Source organism: Apiospora hydei, assembly GCF_038363865.1.
Source record: "Apiospora hydei strain CBS 114990 chromosome Unknown utg000009l_segment0_segment0, whole genome shotgun sequence".
Lineage (NCBI taxonomy): Eukaryota > Fungi > Ascomycota > Sordariomycetes > Amphisphaeriales > Apiosporaceae > Apiospora > Apiospora hydei.
This window is the reverse complement of record NW_027117368.1, coordinates 2034847-2052471: the sequence shown is the minus strand read 5'-3', so window position 1 is coordinate 2052471 and position 17625 is coordinate 2034847. Positions and strand designations below refer to the sequence as shown.

Genomic DNA, 17625 nt, shown 5'->3' with positions numbered 1-17625 from the left:
ACCCCCTGGTGTCCGCTCGCGATCCTGAACTACTTGCATTTCGCAAAATCCGCAGTCTAGCCACAAGGCCACAAAAGGTCATGATTGACAGGCACCGGTTCGGTTCCCGTGTCTCGACACAATGCTAGTCTAATGAGGTCTAGACCACTGCTGCATCATCACCATCACCACTCGAAAATATTTATCTGTAGACATCTATGTATTGAAGCGCCGCGACAAGAGTGAAATTATAAACCTATTGCAGTCCCGTAGATACAGAACGAATTAGGTTATCTAGGGGAACAATGATTCTGCGACTGGAACGCGTCGCAGGTCTAACCGATCGGTACCCTATCGACATTAATCTTGGCAGTAAGACCCAATACATCCGTTTCACTGTGACGATCAACGCCACCGTTCGAAACGAACAAGATAGCCCGCCATGAACACACGTCAACGAGGCAATCATCCGCCCTAAATAGCGTCCAGCCTGATGCGGTGTTTGCTTGACTAAGAATCGCAGGGATTGGTGTTGTGTGCTACTACTAGTAATATCATGACCAGCCTCAGCGGCAACATATCGAAATGTCTGGGTTTTTAGGTATTCTTGATGAAGCACAGTGTCTTGCACGTAGAGATCATCTCCAGGGCAGAGGACGAAATTGTTGGCCCGGACAAGACACTTACCGTCTAGGCATATCATTTGTGATAGTTGTCGGCGTCGGCTATTGTCTCACTAGCATGTTTAACAGGAATGGAGTGGTTTCGGCAGATGTGTATTATTAGGTTCTCTTATCACGCTCGATCGCGTAGTGCTAGATGCTGTTCAAAAGCTGGAAACACAAATGACCTGAAAACACCATGAAACCGCCATCAGGCTACGCATTAGCAGCTGGGTATGATGTTCTCTATAGAGTGTGCGTTCTGCGAAACGCGGTATATTGTACAGGGGAAAGACTGTTCCTGTTCCGTGCCAGGTCCAATTTAATCATCGTCTTCATCAACTCTCGCTCGCTTTGGTTGCCTTGAGTCTTCGTCCTGTAATCCATAGCCTCTCTTTGACGAAGAGCTCTGGTCAACCTCGGATAAGAATTTATCCACATTGAAAGGGTCAGCAGCATCCTTTTCAAACTGCACAGGGCCTTCCCGGGCCTCAACGTCTTCAGCGCCCTTAAAGGTTCCCTTCCCTAAAACATCACCATACCGACTGGACTTTTGGATCTTGGCCATTTCCTGGTCGCCGGCTGCCTCGTCTTCGTAGTCTTCCATGTTCTGCCGCGGCCTGTAGATGCTGCTAATGGCATCTTGTGCTGCAAAAAGCGGCTTATCGTATGGGTTGTCTTCGTTGATCCCACTATCAAAGCCACTGGATTGGTTGAACAAACGCGAATCGTACATTGTTTCCGCTTGCTGTGTAGGCTTTGCAAGACCAAGTGCAATCTTCTCTGAGATATCTCGGTTTTGCTCCTTCGCCATGACTTGTATTCTCCGCTCCGCACCCATGCGAGACTGTCGGAGCTTGCGCTCTTCCTCACGTCGGCGTTCTTGGCGCGCCTTTTCTCGTTCGCGGACTTCGTAATCATCGCTGTCAGAGCCAGAATCGGAACGGCTGTAACTGCGAGACCGTGACCGCGAATCACGGGAACCGCTGGAGTCACGCCGCCTCCCGGCACCACCTTGTCGCTCCTCCCTTGCTTTCTGGGCAAGCATACGAAGATTCTCCTCTTTTGAGCCTTCTCCTTTTCAGCGAGGCGCTGTTGCATAACGGCTCGTTGTTTGACTTCCTCTCGCGCGTGACGGTCTGCCATGAAGAGGGCCTCAGAGAATGAGGCAAACTTGTCATTGATCACGGTATCTTGCAGACCCTGGCCAGCGGCAGCAAGACGTTTGTCCAGCGGCACTGTAAAACCTTTGGGGTTCTTCCAGTTGCTGACCGGAGGAGGGATCTTCCACATTTCTTGATCTTCAGCAGTGAGCTTTCTCGGTGGTGAATGCATAATGGGCGGAGGAGGGCTAGGGGGCCCCCTAGGAATCTTCTTGTGTTTGAATCGGGGAGGCGACATGGGGTCACGTTGCTTTTCGACGATTTTGATAATCTTGTCCTGTTTCCTGGAGCTGTCTCCCATCTGGTTCCCAGCTGTGTATTTGACGAAGGTCGGGTCCTTTCGTTGGCCGATATTGACGTTCTTGGGCTTTTGGGAAGCAATGGCGCCGCTCACGAGGGCGGCCAGGGCATTTTTGGTTCGTTCGGTGGTCTCGGCAATCTGCTCTTCGTTTGGTTTGGCGAGATCAATCTCGCCGGCGTCGGCCCTCTGGCGGAGAGGTATAAGATCCTTGAACGACGCGTGGACGATTCTGTTCTCGCCGTGGCCTTGTCGTGCAATAGCGTCGTACTTGACTTTGCCGTCAGAGTCGACTTGAATCGCAAGCGCGTTGCTGGTCGCCGCTCCCTTCTTGCCCATATCCAGCGGGTACTGGGCGACTGGGATCTCAGGAAACGCGCCTCCATCGCCAAAATCCTCCTGGCCGCGTGGCCGCCAGCCTGCTCGCTGTCCGTAGGGTGGAGGACCGGTTCGTCGCAGCACGATTTGCGACTCGTCGATTTGGCCTGCGCCGACGATTCTTGGACCACGCTGTTGGGCATGAATGGGGATTTCCTCATCCTCACCGGTATACCTCGGCTTTGGCAGCGCCTGTGCGATTGAGGAAGCGATTGATGCCATGGCGAAGGTATGATGCGACGGCGGCTGCACTCCGTTGTTGAGGTTATGTGTGATGGTGCTTGACGTCGACCTCAGGTAAAGCAATAGCAGGCACGTTAAATTTCTGGCCACCAGTCGGAGACGTAAAGCGTGGCTAAGTGGGTGGCTGGTGCCCCACAACGCGCTGGAAACCCAGTTAAGTGCTGGTTGGTGGGTCCACTCCAGACCTGGAGCTTCAGCAACATGAACATTCAGCGCCGTAGATGGCTTTCTTACGTTAGGATGTAAGTAGGTATATATCTGTGGGATTGGTTTGGTGCCATCTAACACGTTAGATTGGTAAGTTATACGTTTCATCTGTTCCAAGCACGATGTGCTGCAATGCCCGTGGGCCGTTGATAGGGACTTCGTACTACGCGGATATCGCAAGTAACTCTTCCATGTACCGACCGCATGGAGTATTGTTAACTCCGTGTGGCTGCGATAACACATAATTCTTGGAGCATGCCATCAAAGCACTTGTATAAAGTTGTCATATCTCGGTGCATTGAAACCGCCAATAGAAATAGGCGTTATCATTATGACTTGCAACAGCGACTTGCAGCCAGACCAATGGCCTATAATACAAACATTCATGCGCGCCATGCCCTGAACCAATTCCACGTTTTCTGTACGCCGCCGCTGCTGCCAATAAATACCGATACCAACTCCTTCGGTGGTTGAGTGTATGTCTATACGTAACCTTTTCGGGCGCCCTGGTACTAGGGTTAGCAGCAATACACGGGCGTCTGGGCCAGATCATACGTACCTGGAAGAAAAACCTGACGACGAAAACCTGCAAAGCGCCCATGCAGACCACCATGCAGCACTGGATCAAGCTGAAGTTGACAATCCTCCCTTCGGTGCTTCGGACAGTGCTGAAGTTTCGGTTCTCGCGGGTGCGGAAGTACTTCTGGTTTCGAGTGATGGTGGACAGTTGCCCAGAGACCTTGTAGATGGACTCCTCGAGTGCCGATGTCTGTTCGGGGGAAGTGCCTTGCTTGGCCGGCAGCTGAGCTCGAACCTCGTCCTCAACCTATCGGATATAGGGGTCAGTTCCGCAGATATGTAGCGCCATCCATCTTGGTAATACTAACAGCGATCTCGAAGTCGACGACCTTGTCTGAGTAGGTGCTCATTTCATTGTTGAAGCAGAACTTGTAGTCGCCGGCTTTCTGTGCCGTGAAGACAAAGTCGCCCTGACGCTCCTTCTCGCCATTCAGAATAATCTTTTCCTCGGGTCCAGTCACTTCGTAGTCGAGATCAAACGAGCCACCTGATTGTACCTGGATTTCAAAGTGTTAGGGTCCAGCCTCGAGTTCTCCGGTCGGTGCTGGAGATTGGCCAACTCACGGCAAAATAGAAAGCGATCTTTAGGTTTGGCTTCTCAGCGTGGGCATAAAAACATGCCTTCTCGTGTGCATTGAGCTTGTACGTGAGGGCGGTTGCGGAGACCACCGAGACGAGCCAGGCAATGAGCCCGACAGAGAGAAGTGTGGCCCTCATGGTGGTTGTTTTGTCGTGTTTGGTGATTGTCTTGAAGCAAATCCCAACTTCTGGCCAGCTTGTCGCGATTCCCAAATAGGGTCGAGGAATCGAACCAATAAGTGGGTACCTGCAGCAGGTGTTGGATGCGGCCACGCTATCGCTATGGGAGTTCGCTGTCAGCTCGGCACGGGTAATCGTAAATCCCTTGGGAGCAGGTCGAGATGCTAGGTAGGTAGAAGGTACCTAAGCTTAGGTACTCACTGCAGGTGAAAGCGCTAAAAGTTGGAGTTAAAGCCAGCTGCGTCAGGCAGGCTCAATGACGGAGAGTTTGCGTTAGGGAACGGTTTGAAAGCTTGGCGGCTCCCCCTTTGAGCCACAATCACCTCGACTTTCGCCCACTGGCCAATCACACAGCCCCGAATACAGGGAGCAGGGGGCTTGGGGATGCAGGCAGGCAGGTGTGGCTCTCCCCCGGGTTGTTGCAAGTCCCTGTCGTCCCTGTCGTCACTGTCACTCTGGCTCCCCTTTCTTTACGACACGCTGAAGAGCCCGAGGACTGTTGGATGGATACACACTTTTAGCTATGCAGATTGCCTGTGGGTCTAAAGCATGAAATCATCCCCTTCCCACGCGATTACTTCTTCTGAGCTTCAACTTACCACTTCTACTTATTAACTACACTTCTCTCCACTCCTTTACCAACTTCTTCTTTTACTACCAATTCTTCTTGGACTGGACTACAAGCCGCGCCTAGTCGAATTGTCGCCGTACTCCATTCGAGAACCTGTACCCGGTAGCTTCCGCCAGACATGGACTACCAACGGATCGCGACGGCTGTCGCGTCCACTGGCATACGGATAGCCTCCTACTTCTTCCTGCGATGGGTAAGTCTTCTCCAGATGCGCAAGCCAACTCACTCTTCGCGAACGCCATTGCTGACTTTGTGTTGATAGGCTAATCTCCTGTAAGTCGATCGTCTTTGCTCCGCATCCCATACCGGACTCGATACCCTATACGTGACCGCGTCAGGAGCCCCCAGCCCATGAACGATCGCTAAACCTTCCAGCCCGCCATCTATTTAGTTTACGCTCTCTTCGCCGTATATGTTCCGTCCTTCGTCAACACGTACATGACCGAGCCGATCATCTCCCTGGTCGATAAGGTTGACGTGACCGTTACCGAGAAGTTGATACCAGATCACAATGGCCCTGAGGATGAAGATGGAAATGCCGAAGAAGCCGTCGTCGATGAGGAGGTCGAGGTCTCTGAGGAGTTCTCTGTTGTCGAGAAACCTGTCGCTCCCTTGCGCACTCTGCTTTTTGGACTGCCCAGTCCCAACAGCCGACTCTTCTCTGCCCTCACGTTCCTCATCAATGCAGCATGTGTCGCTATGATTACGGATGCCGTTTACAGACCTCGCTGGCAGTACCCCAGCAATGACTTGTCGTTTGCCCGCGTCGGTTACGTCTCGGACTCAGAAGCAAAGCTACTGATTCGCGAACCCGATCAGTCGAAGATGCCTATTACTGTCCAAGTCCACATCAAGGACGCGCAGCCGCCTTTCGATAACCCGCTATGGCAAACTGCTGGCGGTGTGCGATGGACTACCAACGAAACAGATTTTACTGCTGTAGTCACTATTCCACTGTCCCACTCAAAGCAGCGTGTCTATGAATGGACAACATCCAACAACCATTCCGGGGAATTCGTTAGCGCACCGCGCCCCGGCAAAATGCCAGACCACAACGATGGGAAGTTTACCTTCTTGGCGACTTCTTGCATTCTCCCTAGGATCCCATACAACCCCTTGAACCACCCTCTCGCCATTCCCGGAATGAAGCATCTTGCCAAGGTTCTTCCAGAGCTCGGTGCTCAGTTCATGATGTTCCTCGGCGATTTCATCTACGTTGATGTCCCGCACCGTTTCGGAAAGTCTGTGGAGGACTACAGAATGAAGTATCGCCAAGTATATGCTTCGCCTGATTGGGCTCCCGTTGGACAGAACCTGAGTTGGATCCACGTACTTGATGATCATGAAATCTCCAACGATTGGGACAAGAACTCTACTGGCCTGTACAAGTCTGCGGTCGACCCCTGGCATCATTATCAGACCGCAGTGAACCCTCCTCGTGCCAAGAGAGCAAACACTGCTGGAGCGGTCACCCGATCTGGCACCACATACTTTTCTTTCGCACAAGGCCCAGCCAGTTTCTTCATGATGGACACTCGCTCGTATCGTTCAAAGAACAACGAGCCCTTCGATGATCCCAACAAGACAATGCTCGGCCCTGAGCAACTTGATGACCTCCTCTACTGGTTGCGGAAACCGGAACCCAAGGGTGTTAAGTGGAAGATTGTTGCCAGTTCTGTACCGCTCACCAAGAACTGGAGAGTCAACACTAAGGATACCTGGGGTGGATTCTTGCACGAGCGCCAGCAAATCCTCGAAGCCATGTGGGATGCTGGCCTACTCGGCTACGGCGTTGTCGTGCTTTCGGGCGACCGACATGAGTTTGGTGCCACTGCGTTCCCACCGCCAAAGGACGGCAAGTGGCCTGAGAGCGTCCTGGTCCATGAATTCTCTGCGAGCCCTCTGAACCAGTTCTATTCTCCTATTGGCACTTACAAGCAAACTGATGATGAAGATGTTGAGTTGAAGTAAGTTGGAGAATCAGCCCTTCGAGGTGGAAACACAGCTAACAGTGGCAGATATATCAACACTGGTAACTCCAAATTTGGAGCCCTTACCATTGAGATGCTGGCGGAGGGTGACTTGAGCAGTCTCAAGTATAGCCTCTTTGTAGATGGTGAGGAGGCATGGAACACGGTTCTCACCACTCCCTCGCCGGCAACTGTTGAGAAAACTGCACCCACATTCTGGGATAGAGTCCGCGGAGTTGTCTAGTGTAGCCTCGATCCACAACTACTTGATGGGGAGTTAAGCTGGCGTTATGGTTTTCTTGGTAGCAAATCGATATTGGATGCACCATTGCGTGCCCCGTGTTCTGTTTAGTCTTAGATGGGGCTGGCGAAGGGCGGCAGCCTCGCTATACGTATTGTTGCTACAAGGGAAGGCTTGGCCGATACGTATCACTTGTTAAGCGTTTTCTCTCGGGTATTCCATAGTTCTTATTGAGCAAATCTATAAATGCGATGGGCTTCGGCTCTGTCTTACAGGGCTCCAAAATGTTCTGAATGCCCCTTGGTATCCAAATGTTCACAGTGTTGTCGCCTCGGAACTCACGAACATGTACGTTTGTCATGTTTATATTAGATCCCTCCGACCAATCACCGTTCTAGCTCATTAATCCATTGACCTTTTCCAGACCATGGAGGTCGACAATAAACTAGCCCCGTGGAATACCTCGTATGGTACTGGGCTCGGTGCTCGGCCATGAGGTCTCGATTGTTCCGCCATATTATCTGCTCGGTGTGGCACTGGGCCGAAAATTGCGAGGAGTCGGTGCTTCCCCCTGTTGTCGCAGTAGTGGAGGAGGAAATGCTACTGCCCGGGCGACTTGCCAATTTGGAGGTGTCGGTCGTCGTACCAGAAGTTGACGGTATACCATCTTGGGTCCGGTTACTGAATGGGGAGTCGGACAGTCGCTGCTGGTGGTTATCAGTATCTTCTTCGTGACGTATGGATCGGGTCGGCTGTATGAAACTCTCCAGGGGAGTGGTGATTGTGTCGCCTAGGACGGCTTGCAGCTGAGCTGCCGCATCAGGCACTCTGATCAGGTATGCGTCTGGGTTATTCGGGCCCTGGTTTGAACGGAGTGTTTGAAGGGGTCTCACTTCAGCTGATCGCTGGTGCAGCCCTTGCTGGGAGGAAATCTTATTCCTGGAGTCGTTTCCGTGCAGTGGCACTGTGTAGTTCAAGTCGGTAAACGACTGTTTGCTGGGCAAGCCCAACTCGTCGGCCTGAGAAGCATCTGCGTAACTAGACGAAGCTGCCGAACGGTCATGCAAGCTAGAATGGGGCGTCTGGTGTCTCCGCATACGCTGTTGAGGATCTGGGGGTTGCAGGCGCTGGTGCTGTTGACGCTGCTGTGAGGTCTGTTGAGGCGCCAGACGCCGCGACGAATAGCCACCGGGTGTCTGAGGCTGGTCCCGTGGTCCTTGGACCGTATTGCTGGGCCTTTGTAGAGGTTCACTCTCGAGAGGTGGTCTGGACGCCACCACTCTGATTCCTGGCTGTACGTTTCCCTCGCCTGCGCTGTTCTCTTTAGGTGGCACCTGCTTCTCTTCCTCATGGCTACTGCTTTTGTTGTTGGCAGAAGGGACGTAGTTGTTCATATCTATGCAACAGAACAGGCGCACCAAGCGATCCCTCAAGACCTTGAGCGCCTGTTCGGCACGAGGATGCACCTTGCCCATGCCATTTCTATCGTGGTAGATCTTCAAGTACCCGGCGAAGATGAGAAGCAGTAGACAGCCAGTCATGACCGAGATCACAATGACAGCGTTCGACGGGACAGGCTTACCTAGCGCGGTGCAGACGATGGCAGCGGAGAAGATGGAGATGATACATATTGCGAGACAAATTGGCAGGACCTTGCAAGTGCACAAGCGTGTGTATGATGGTCGGTTCGTTTTTATGAAGGCTTTGCCATCGCCCTGGGCTTGTGACTCGATGTCAGCCATGCTCAAAAAGACGATTTCGCATCGCAGATGGTAGGTCTAACATGCTACATCTCAACCCACGGTGTTGGCGAACCGTCAGGGGACTTATATCCCGTCCACCTTGTCTTTGTTATCCCAAGAGTTTCATAGTCAAGCCTCGAAGGCAGCCGTATATTCCATCTGTACTTGTCTTAGATGGTGCAGCAGATCCCGTGAACTTCTATCTAGAATCAACTTGGCCAAATCCATACTGCATTATAGTGAGAGGTCGCCATATCGATGAAGAAGTTGCTCGCAGGCTGACGCCTTGTGCTCCCATTCCTCGGGCGAAAAAACTGCCGAAAATGATGGTTTCCAAGTTCTTCTCAGAAAGCTCGAACAACCGTCAATTGGATTTAGAGTCAGTAACTTCAAAGATGTTATGCCACTCTAGGATTCAAGGATGGACGTTGGAATTTGGACTAATACTAGATCGCGCCAAGTGATTGGCCAGTGGATACCCATCAACATCCAGAAATCAATCATGTCGTCAGCTTCCCTCGGTAAAAACCCCGAATGACATGCTGCCTGAGACTTTCAGCGACGATAGCTGGACCGTGTGACCCTATCAATTGGCTGACCAGCACATACTATAAACAATCGGAATAGTGGCCGTGCATTGCACCCCCTTTCCCGGCTTTCGTTCAGACTTCCCGAGCTATCAGATTGCTCGATCTTGCTGCAATGCTACCCATCGTACGAGGCTCGCGACTGGCACGGTCAGCACTCCCGTTCCTCCCAACCGACATGATCGTGTCGAGATACTTATTCTTCGTAGTTTGTCATACAAGCCGGTTTCCTCGTGGCAGTTGCCTCGAGTACAAAGCCAGCGATACAACAACAATGGATCTACCAAATTCCAGGTGACCCCAGTTGGGGACGGTCTCAGATTTGCATATACCAAAGAACACCGAGATGTCGCAAAGCCCAGGCGCGAAGTCTTGTAAGTGCTGAATGTTGGCTATCGGATATATTTGGCAACTAACCGAGTTCAGGCCTAACTTCTGGCTGCGGTAAGTCGTCGGGAGAAATCTGGGTTCCCGCAGTGGCTTATTCAAACAAGCGACAACTGTCGATGCAAGACATGCGTCAACCAAGATACGATGCAGAGGGCTTTCAACACTTTTGAGGTACTTGGATCTGCCTAGGTCTTGACATGAGGAACCATGGGGCTGAGTTAGTCGCAGATACCACAAGATGTCCGACCGGAGCAAGTAGACGTCCGAGAAAATGGCGTCCATGTTCAATGTAAGCCCTGGTTTGCGTCTTCCCGCTGACCCGACTAACGCAGCCAGGGACCGATGCCTCTCACAAAAGCTTCTATCCGTGGGATTTCATCGAGACTTACATCAAGTCCGACCGGCGAGAGCTAGAGCCATCTGGGTCAGCAACCATGAAACTCTGCTCATTTAGCGTGACTAACGTCCTACAGGCATATCTACTTTGGATCTGACGGTAGCAAAAACGGTACCTCTTGGCCACCATCAGTGTCGAGTCAAGATCTTGCAAGCAATGAGGCCCGTACAGTTGCCCAGTTGACCGATGCTATCGTAGGTCCAATACATAAACCAGACTTCAGATACTACCGCAGGCCTGCTAATCAGGAAGCAGAGGCGATTCGGGTTCGTCTTTGTAACAGGAGTTCCGTTTGAAACCGGGGAGGCGACTGAAAAGTTGCTGGAGAAGATTGCTTTCATAAGGCAGACTCATTACGGTGGCTTCTACGACTTCGTACCAGACCTCGCCATGGCAGATACGGCCTATACCAACTTAGCACTTGGCGCTCATACGGACACTACGTATTTCTCGGACCCAGCAGGCTTGCAGGCGTTCCACCTGCTGTCGCACTCAGATCCTACCGCGAAAGATGGGAAGGGGACGCTGGGAGGCCAGTCACTGCTCGTCGACGGATTCTATGCAGCGAGCATCTTGAAGGCGGAGGACCCCAAGGCCTTTGAGATCCTGAGCCAGGTGAAGCTGCCTTGGCACGCGAGCGGAAACGAGGGCATCACCATTGCCCCGGACAAGATGTACCCGGTGCTCGAGGTTGGCGACAAAACCGGGGAGATGGACCGGCTGAGATGGAACAACGACGACAGAGGCGTCGTGCCGTTCGACGGACCGTTCTCCCCCACGGAATGGTACGAGGCCGCAAGAAAGTGGCACAGCATCTTGACGAGAAAAGACGTTGAATACTGGGTACAACTCGAACCAGGCAACCTCCTCAGTAAGCGTTCCCGTATATTCAGCACACAAGATCCATTGTAGCGGCTAACGAGGGTCTACTAGTCTTTGACAACTGGCGCGTCCTCCATGGCAGAAGCGCCTTTACTGGTGTAAGGCGCATGTGTGGTGGTTACAGTAAGTCCTCGTTATTCTCGTGGCCCTCTGCCCGCTGCCCGCTGCCTATAACAACCCTGGCATTACCCTAATAACTTCTGATGGCGTGCAGTCAACCGAGACGACTTTGTGTCCCGATGGAGGAACACCAATTTCCCGCGCGAAGAGATCCTCAAGCGTATCGTCGGTTGATTGTTTTCGTGTTTACAGCAGCCGTGGCCGGTGTTACGGGAAACTGCGGCCCGGTTTTTCGCCGGTCTCCAAAGGCCAGACAGACAATCATCATATGATGCCCCAAGCAGAGAGCAAATAGAAGGAGGTTGCTGGCAAGCTGCCCAGTAATTCCGCCGAACTAGCTCCATCGGTTGGCTTGGCATCCTCCGGCAGCAGAAACTGGGGACCCCAAAACCGACGATATAGTACCCCGCAGCCAGCAAATATACCTCATTCCGCAATGCAACGCGCCGCACATGTTCGTTCGCTTCCGCTGTTCATGCCAAACATGTTTCTGGAATGCCTGCATACATGATGTATGCACTGCATTAGGCAGCAGCAATCAAACCGTTGTCACAAACACGATCGCAAGGGACGGTCCGGAATGCCCTAGGACCATGCAAACTAGAAAGCAAACAGTAAAGCCGGTAGGGTAGGATAGAGGCTACTTACTTACTTGTGGTCCCCAGTTGCGAAAAGCGGCTAACCCCAGGATCCAGCCTGTTTCTCGCGACCATATGCGCACCACTAACATGAGCATATATATCAGAGCCAGGAGCGGTAGCCGGCAGGAGTTCGGCAAGCGCGATGGGGTCCTGGCTCTAGTCATTTATCCACAGAGTCATTGGAAGCAACGGTGTTGGAACTTTGGGACGAGTATAAATATAGATAGCTGCATCTCCCTCGCCGTAGCCCCATCTTCCTCAGACTACTACTGTACAAGGAGCTCTCCCGTGCGTCAATAGATCAGCCGACGAAACGCACTTAGAGAGTTCACGGAGAAAACGTGCTCAGACTGCTTCACGTCCTCTCAAGACCCCCAAGCAAGAACACCCGCACGTGTCACTTGATATGGCAGCCGAAATGAATGGAGGCAGCTTTGCCCACGGTGGCATGCCCTCGGTCAAGTCTGACCTCGTCATGCCACTGTTCTCTCTGAAGGGCCGGACAGCCATCGTCAGTGGAGCCGGCGCCGGAATCGGCCTGTCGGTTGCGCGTGCCTTTGCGGAAGCTGGCGCCAACGTCGCCATCTGGTATAACAGCAATAAAAAGGCGCTGGACGAGGCCGCCAAGATCGAAGCAGACTTTGGTGTCAAGTGTAAGTCCCGTTTGTTCGAAATCGAGTTGATTGGATTTGGGGTTGGACGCCTCTCGCTTCCTGATTACTGACAAGACCATCGTCTTTTCACATACAGGCAAGGCATACTCGGTCAATGTGCAGTCGTGGGAGGCCGTGCGCGATGCCGTCGACGAGATCGTCAAGGAGTTCAACGGGCGCCTCGACGTCTTCGTCGCCAACTCGGGCATCGCCTGGGAAGACGGCCCCTTCATCGACGGGCCGATCGACCGGATGCAGACGGTGCTGAGCGTCAACATCGACGGCACGTTCTACTGCGCCCGCGCCGCCGCGCTGCACTGGCGGCGGCAGAAGCAGGAGGGGACCACGACGGACGGGCAGAAGCTCGACAACTTCCGGCACGGGAGCTTCATCGCTACGGCGTCCATGTCGGGCCACATCGCCAACATCCCGCAGGCGCAGACAGTATACAACGCGTCCAAGGCGGCCATCATCCACGCTTGTGAGTGCCGCCCGGAGAAAAAGCAATGTTAGCATTGGCACGCCGACTGACAAGCACAGGCAAATCATTCGCAGTCGAGTGGGTAGGGTTTGCTCGCTGCAACTCGGTGTCGCCCGGCTACATCAACACGGAGATCACCAACTTCATCCCGGCCGAGACCAAAAACATATGGAGAGATAAAATCCCGATGGGGTAAGTGACCCATGGTTGGCCCAAGCCCGTTCTCCGTTCTCACGCGACGAGGGCGAGCAAATGGAAAAGAAAAGAAAAAGAGCAAAATGCATTTTCTAACCGACCTATCTACTAGCCGGGAGGGTGAGCCGGAGGAATTGAAGGGAGCCTACCTCTATCTAGCGTCGGACGCCTCTTCCTATGCGACGGGTATTGATCTCTTGGTGGATGGTGGATACTGCGCGGTGTAGAACGCGGGCTGTCTGCAAATATTAAATATTCCGTTCTCCTTAACTCTAGAGGCACTGCCTGCCTAGGTACCAGCCTACCAGCCTACCCCATAACGATGGATGGAAAGAAGAAAGAAAAGATATGTCTCATCACGTGCTCTAGTTAAGGGGTTGTGAGGTCATAGACCAGGCCAGGCTTCATGTCGTCGAAACAGGCGTACATGCTTTAGGGGCACTAAGGTTGATGTGGCCGTGAGGCTTCCCGTGTGCTTAATGTGGGAAGGGGAAGGGGAGGGGGAAGGTCAGACAACAGCAGAGTCAGGCGTTGCGTTTACCGACAGCTGAATTAAGTATAATCCTCCAGCGGGTTTTGATGCTGGCTGTCTGAAGTTTTTAGGTTGTAGTTTGGCTGAATTGGCAGTGACAGGACCCCATTCCGGTAGCGGTAGCGGTAGCGGAAAAGTCCTACCACCTAACAGGTACCGCGTATCCATTGCCATACCCACGGATCGGTCAGCGTGGGTTGCCTCCTCGTATACCAATCTCTTCCCCCTTTTATCTTTCTCGGTGAGCGTCGTGCGTCTTGCTGGACTGCTGCAGGTGTGTACTTATGTATGCATTGCTGGCAGCTTTGCCATGAAAGACGGTCGCTCGTATTTATGTATGTACTTAGAACCTGGTATTACTTGTCGAAGTGTGCAATGCAATGCAAACAAGACCGCCGTTGTGCTAGGTACTCCCAGATCTGATTTCTCCGTTGTCTTGTTCCCTCTGGCTGTCTTTGCTGTCTGGGCGCTGGCTGGCTGGCGAAGCCGAACAGGGGGCCCTGACAGCGAAAGACCCTGGACGAGGGGGTATCCCACTTCGGACACTGCTTGGCACTCGCTTCCCCTCCACAGCGGCGGTACGTACTCGACTATTTTCAACACTTTCACCACTTGCAATGGTCACTGATCACTGTTCTACCGTAGTTAATCTACCAGACTTTCCCCGGACCTACGTGCATAGGTCAGGAGGTGAGATGTCGACTCTATGCATGTTCGTATAGCGCCTTCGCCTTGGATGCATCAGTAAGTATCAAGCAGCAAAGTGCTCCTGTCATGTATCAATGAATGCATGTGTGTGTGTATGTGTGTATGTGTATGTATATGTGTCAATTGTAGATGAGGTTTTGTGTGTGTGTGTGTGTACAGGTTGGTTGCTACATATGAAGTACATACATACACGGCTTTCCCCGCCTCTTCCCCCCTCCGACTTGAGCAAAAAAAAGACCCCCAGCCTGCCTACTTCCTAGGTGACCTATTTGATTGTACTAGTCTGCTTGCCTAGGATGTATGTAACTTGTCGCCTGGCCAGGTGTGCATACTGAAAGGCGAAAGTACATGCATGGGTTTGTTGGTCGATTTGGCCCAGAGTTCGCCGCCTCCAGCTCCAGCTCCAGTCTGCTGTCAGTAGCCCAACGCTCTAGCAGCAACTCTTCTCTACCCTCCCACTACACACTACCACTAACTACATCGCCTGCTACTCCTTCCTCAGCCTGCTGGCAGATCACATCTTTTCCCTCTTCCCTTCCACCCATCGCCGGTCGTCGTGACTTCTGCCTTTTAGAGAACAGCCGCCCACGCTGTCGATTGCCGACTACGGAATTGCGGCACCCCATATCCTCTGCGAGCATTCCTTTTTTGAACTTCACCGCTTGTATCTGCTAGGCGGCGCATCATTACCAGCAACAACTCCTGCAAGATGGAGAACAACGACGAGGGCCAGGCGCCCGCTCCCACCCTGGAGCAGCAGCGCAACATGCAGGTCGACAATGCCATTCGCGCAATCCAGATGAAGAAGCCCCTCCCCGAGGTCGACTTCACCTTGCACACTCTCGAGTCGGGAGAGCAGGTCAACACGACGGAGCGAGTCTGCAAAGGTATGTTATGCTATGCTTGCCCGCCCGCCCAATCTACCCCGCCGCCACCCACCCAAATTGAGGTTGAGGCCCGGATGCACCCTCGCGAGAGAACAACGAGCTGACCGCGGATCCCGTCGCCATGCAGATGTCCAGGCCCCCGCCATGTCCAAGCCCACCGACGAGCAGTTCTGGGAAGACGAGACTCGCACAAAGCCCAACATCACCTTTCTCAAGCAGCACTTCTACCGCGAAGGCCGATTGACCGAAGAGCAAGCCTTATGGATCATCAAGGCAGGAACCGACCTCCTTCGCGCCGAGCCCAACCTCCTGGAGATGGATGCCCCCATCACCGTCTGCGGTGACGTTCACGGCCAATATTACGATCTGATGAAGCTGTTCGAGGTCGGCGGCGACCCGGCCGAAACGCGCTATCTCTTCCTGGGCGACTACGTCGACAGAGGTTACTTCAGTATCGAATGTGTTCTGTACCTGTGGTGTCTGAAAATCCACTACCCCAACACTCTGTGGCTGCTGAGAGGCAACCACGAATGTCGCCATTTGACCGACTATTTCACCTTCAAGCTCGAGTGCAAGCACAAGTACTCCGAGGCCATATATGAGGCCTGCATGGACTCTTTCTGCTCCCTGCCCCTGGCTGCAGTGATGAACAAGCAGTTCCTGTGCATCCACGGTGGCCTCAGCCCCGAACTGCACACGCTCGATGATTTGCGCAGCATTGACCGTTTCCGAGAGCCGCCCACTCAGGGTTTGATGTGCGACATCCTCTGGGCTGACCCTCTCGAGGATTTCGGCCAGGAGAAGACGAACGAGTTCTTTATGCACAACCATGTGCGCGGCTGCTCCTACTTCTTCTCATACCCCGCCGCCTGCGCATTCTTGGAGAAGAACAACCTCCTGTCTATCATCCGAGCCCACGAGGCGCAAGATGCCGGATACCGAATGTACCGCAAAACACGAACCACGGGATTCCCAAGTGTTATGACCATCTTCTCTGCCCCCAACTACCTGGACGTTTATAACAACAAGGCGGCGGTGCTGAAGTACGAGAACAACGTCATGAACATTCGCCAGTTCAACTGCACACCTCACCCGTATTGGCTTCCCAACTTTATGGATGTCTTTACTTGGTCGCTGCCTTTCGTTGGTGAGAAAATCACCGACATGCTCATTGCCATCCTAAGCACGTGCTCCGAGGAAGAACTCAAAGAAGATACCCCAGCCTCGACTTCTCCCGGACCCCTATCTCCGGCCCTCAACAGCCCCATGCCCACAGACCCCGATTCCATCGAGTACAAGAGGCGGGCTATCAAGAATAAGATTCTGGCCATCGGTCGACTGTCGCGTGTGTTCCAGGTGCTGCGCGAGGAGTCCGAAAGGGTCACGGAACTCAAGACGGTATCTGGAAGTGGTCGTCTGCCGGCCGGAACTCTTATGCTGGGAGCAGAGGGCATCAAGAACGCCATCAGCACATTTGAAGATGCTAGAAAGGTTGATTTGCAGAACGAGAGACTGCCGCCCACTAGCGAGGAGGTGAAAAAAGCACACGACGAGCAGCACGAAGCCGCCATGGAGAAGGCCAAGCACGACGCGGATAACGATAAGAAGCTGCAGACCCTTTCGAGAAGATTGAGCACGTAAGTGAATCCTGGCCCAGCATGATGCTAAGCAGGAAGGCTAACCCCGAGAAGTAGCAAGCGATAGTGGTCCTTTGTCGGTCGATGGTCTAAAACAGCGTATCTCGTCGTGATGCGGATCTTGGATCTATCTGTGCAATATTGCCTTGGTCGGCCTATATCGACGCCCCCACAACGGTGGACTTGACAAGTCGAGCGATAGTATTTTCCAAAAGACGCGAGCGGTATTGAGGCCTATCGTCATGGTTTAGCAAGGCATAATTTCGAAACGCGGTACTGTCGCGTAAGCGTGAGTAGACAGACTCCTGGTCGAGGGCGGTCTTGAGCGGTACGGGAATTGAAGAAACTAGGAGGAGAATGAGCCCAAGCCATCACGGCTTCTTGCTCTCAACGGCACATATACAGGTCATACAGACTAACATAGATGGGCCTAGGCGGCCTGAATGATCAGTCTGTTGGTGCCCAGTATATGGCTTTGGCTTGTGCCTGTCGACACTCTAGTACACTCTGCAGCAGATACCCTTATAGAGCGCGCCAGCACACCAGTTGGCTAGACATAATGCAGGTTCCGAATACAAAAAGCCTTCAGCCATCAACTGCCGATGCTTGATAATACGTCTGGCATTTGCGGATTGGTTTGTGAATATTCGGAAACACTACGTC

At 52.9% G+C, this 17625-nt stretch overlaps 7 protein-coding genes across 7 annotated transcripts; 4 read left to right on the top strand and 3 right to left on the bottom strand.

Annotated features, from left to right (window-relative positions):
- Window positions 1–963: 963 nt before the first annotated feature.
- Window positions 964–2702, bottom strand: PG997_012421 (transcriptional regulator cwf13 protein; the record flags this gene model as incomplete). Its single annotated transcript, XM_066816735.1, is given in 2 exon segments — window positions 964–1677; window positions 1692–2702. The coding sequence occupies 2 exon segments, from the start codon at window positions 2700–2702 to the stop codon at window positions 964–966; spliced, it is 1725 nt and encodes a 574-aa protein (XP_066662427.1).
- A 710-nt stretch (window positions 2703–3412) lies between these two features.
- Window positions 3413–4226, bottom strand: PG997_012420 (ERP3 protein; the record flags this gene model as incomplete). The annotated part of the gene is made up of 4 exons (XM_066816734.1): window positions 3413–3436; window positions 3490–3756; window positions 3818–4006; window positions 4074–4226. The coding sequence occupies 4 exons, from the start codon at window positions 4224–4226 to the stop codon at window positions 3413–3415; spliced, it is 633 nt and encodes a 210-aa protein (XP_066662426.1).
- Window positions 4227–5017: 791 nt separating this feature from the next.
- PG997_012419 (uncharacterized protein) lies at window positions 5018–7113 on the top strand (the record flags this gene model as incomplete). The annotated part of the gene is made up of 3 exons (XM_066816733.1): window positions 5018–5092; window positions 5275–6866; window positions 6918–7113. 3 exons carry the CDS (start codon window positions 5018–5020, stop codon window positions 7111–7113), a joined length of 1863 nt encoding a protein of 620 aa, XP_066662425.1.
- A 383-nt stretch (window positions 7114–7496) lies between these two features.
- On the bottom strand, window positions 7497–8852 carry PG997_012418 (uncharacterized protein; the record flags this gene model as incomplete). The annotated part of the gene is made up of 1 exon (XM_066816732.1): window positions 7497–8852. The coding sequence occupies one exon, from the start codon at window positions 8850–8852 to the stop codon at window positions 7497–7499; it is 1356 nt and encodes a 451-aa protein (XP_066662424.1).
- Window positions 8853–9354: 502 nt separating this feature from the next.
- On the top strand, window positions 9355–11402 carry PG997_012417 (trimethyllysine dioxygenase; the record flags this gene model as incomplete). Its single annotated transcript, XM_066816731.1, has 7 exons — window positions 9355–9373; window positions 9480–9813; window positions 9866–9883; window positions 10303–10420; window positions 10482–11097; window positions 11139–11231; window positions 11323–11402. 7 exons carry the CDS (start codon window positions 9355–9357, stop codon window positions 11400–11402), a joined length of 1278 nt encoding a protein of 425 aa, XP_066662423.1.
- Window positions 11403–12287: 885 nt separating this feature from the next.
- Window positions 12288–13425, top strand: PG997_012416 (uncharacterized protein; the record flags this gene model as incomplete). Its single annotated transcript, XM_066816730.1, has 4 exons — window positions 12288–12522; window positions 12620–13003; window positions 13063–13195; window positions 13311–13425. The coding sequence occupies 4 exons, from the start codon at window positions 12288–12290 to the stop codon at window positions 13423–13425; spliced, it is 867 nt and encodes a 288-aa protein (XP_066662422.1).
- Window positions 13426–15147: 1722 nt separating this feature from the next.
- Window positions 15148–16966, top strand: PG997_012415 (serine/threonine-protein phosphatase 2B catalytic subunit; the record flags this gene model as incomplete). Its single annotated transcript, XM_066816729.1, has 2 exons — window positions 15148–15325; window positions 15453–16966. The coding sequence occupies 2 exons, from the start codon at window positions 15148–15150 to the stop codon at window positions 16964–16966; spliced, it is 1692 nt and encodes a 563-aa protein (XP_066662421.1).
- Window positions 16967–17625: the final 659 nt, after the last annotated feature.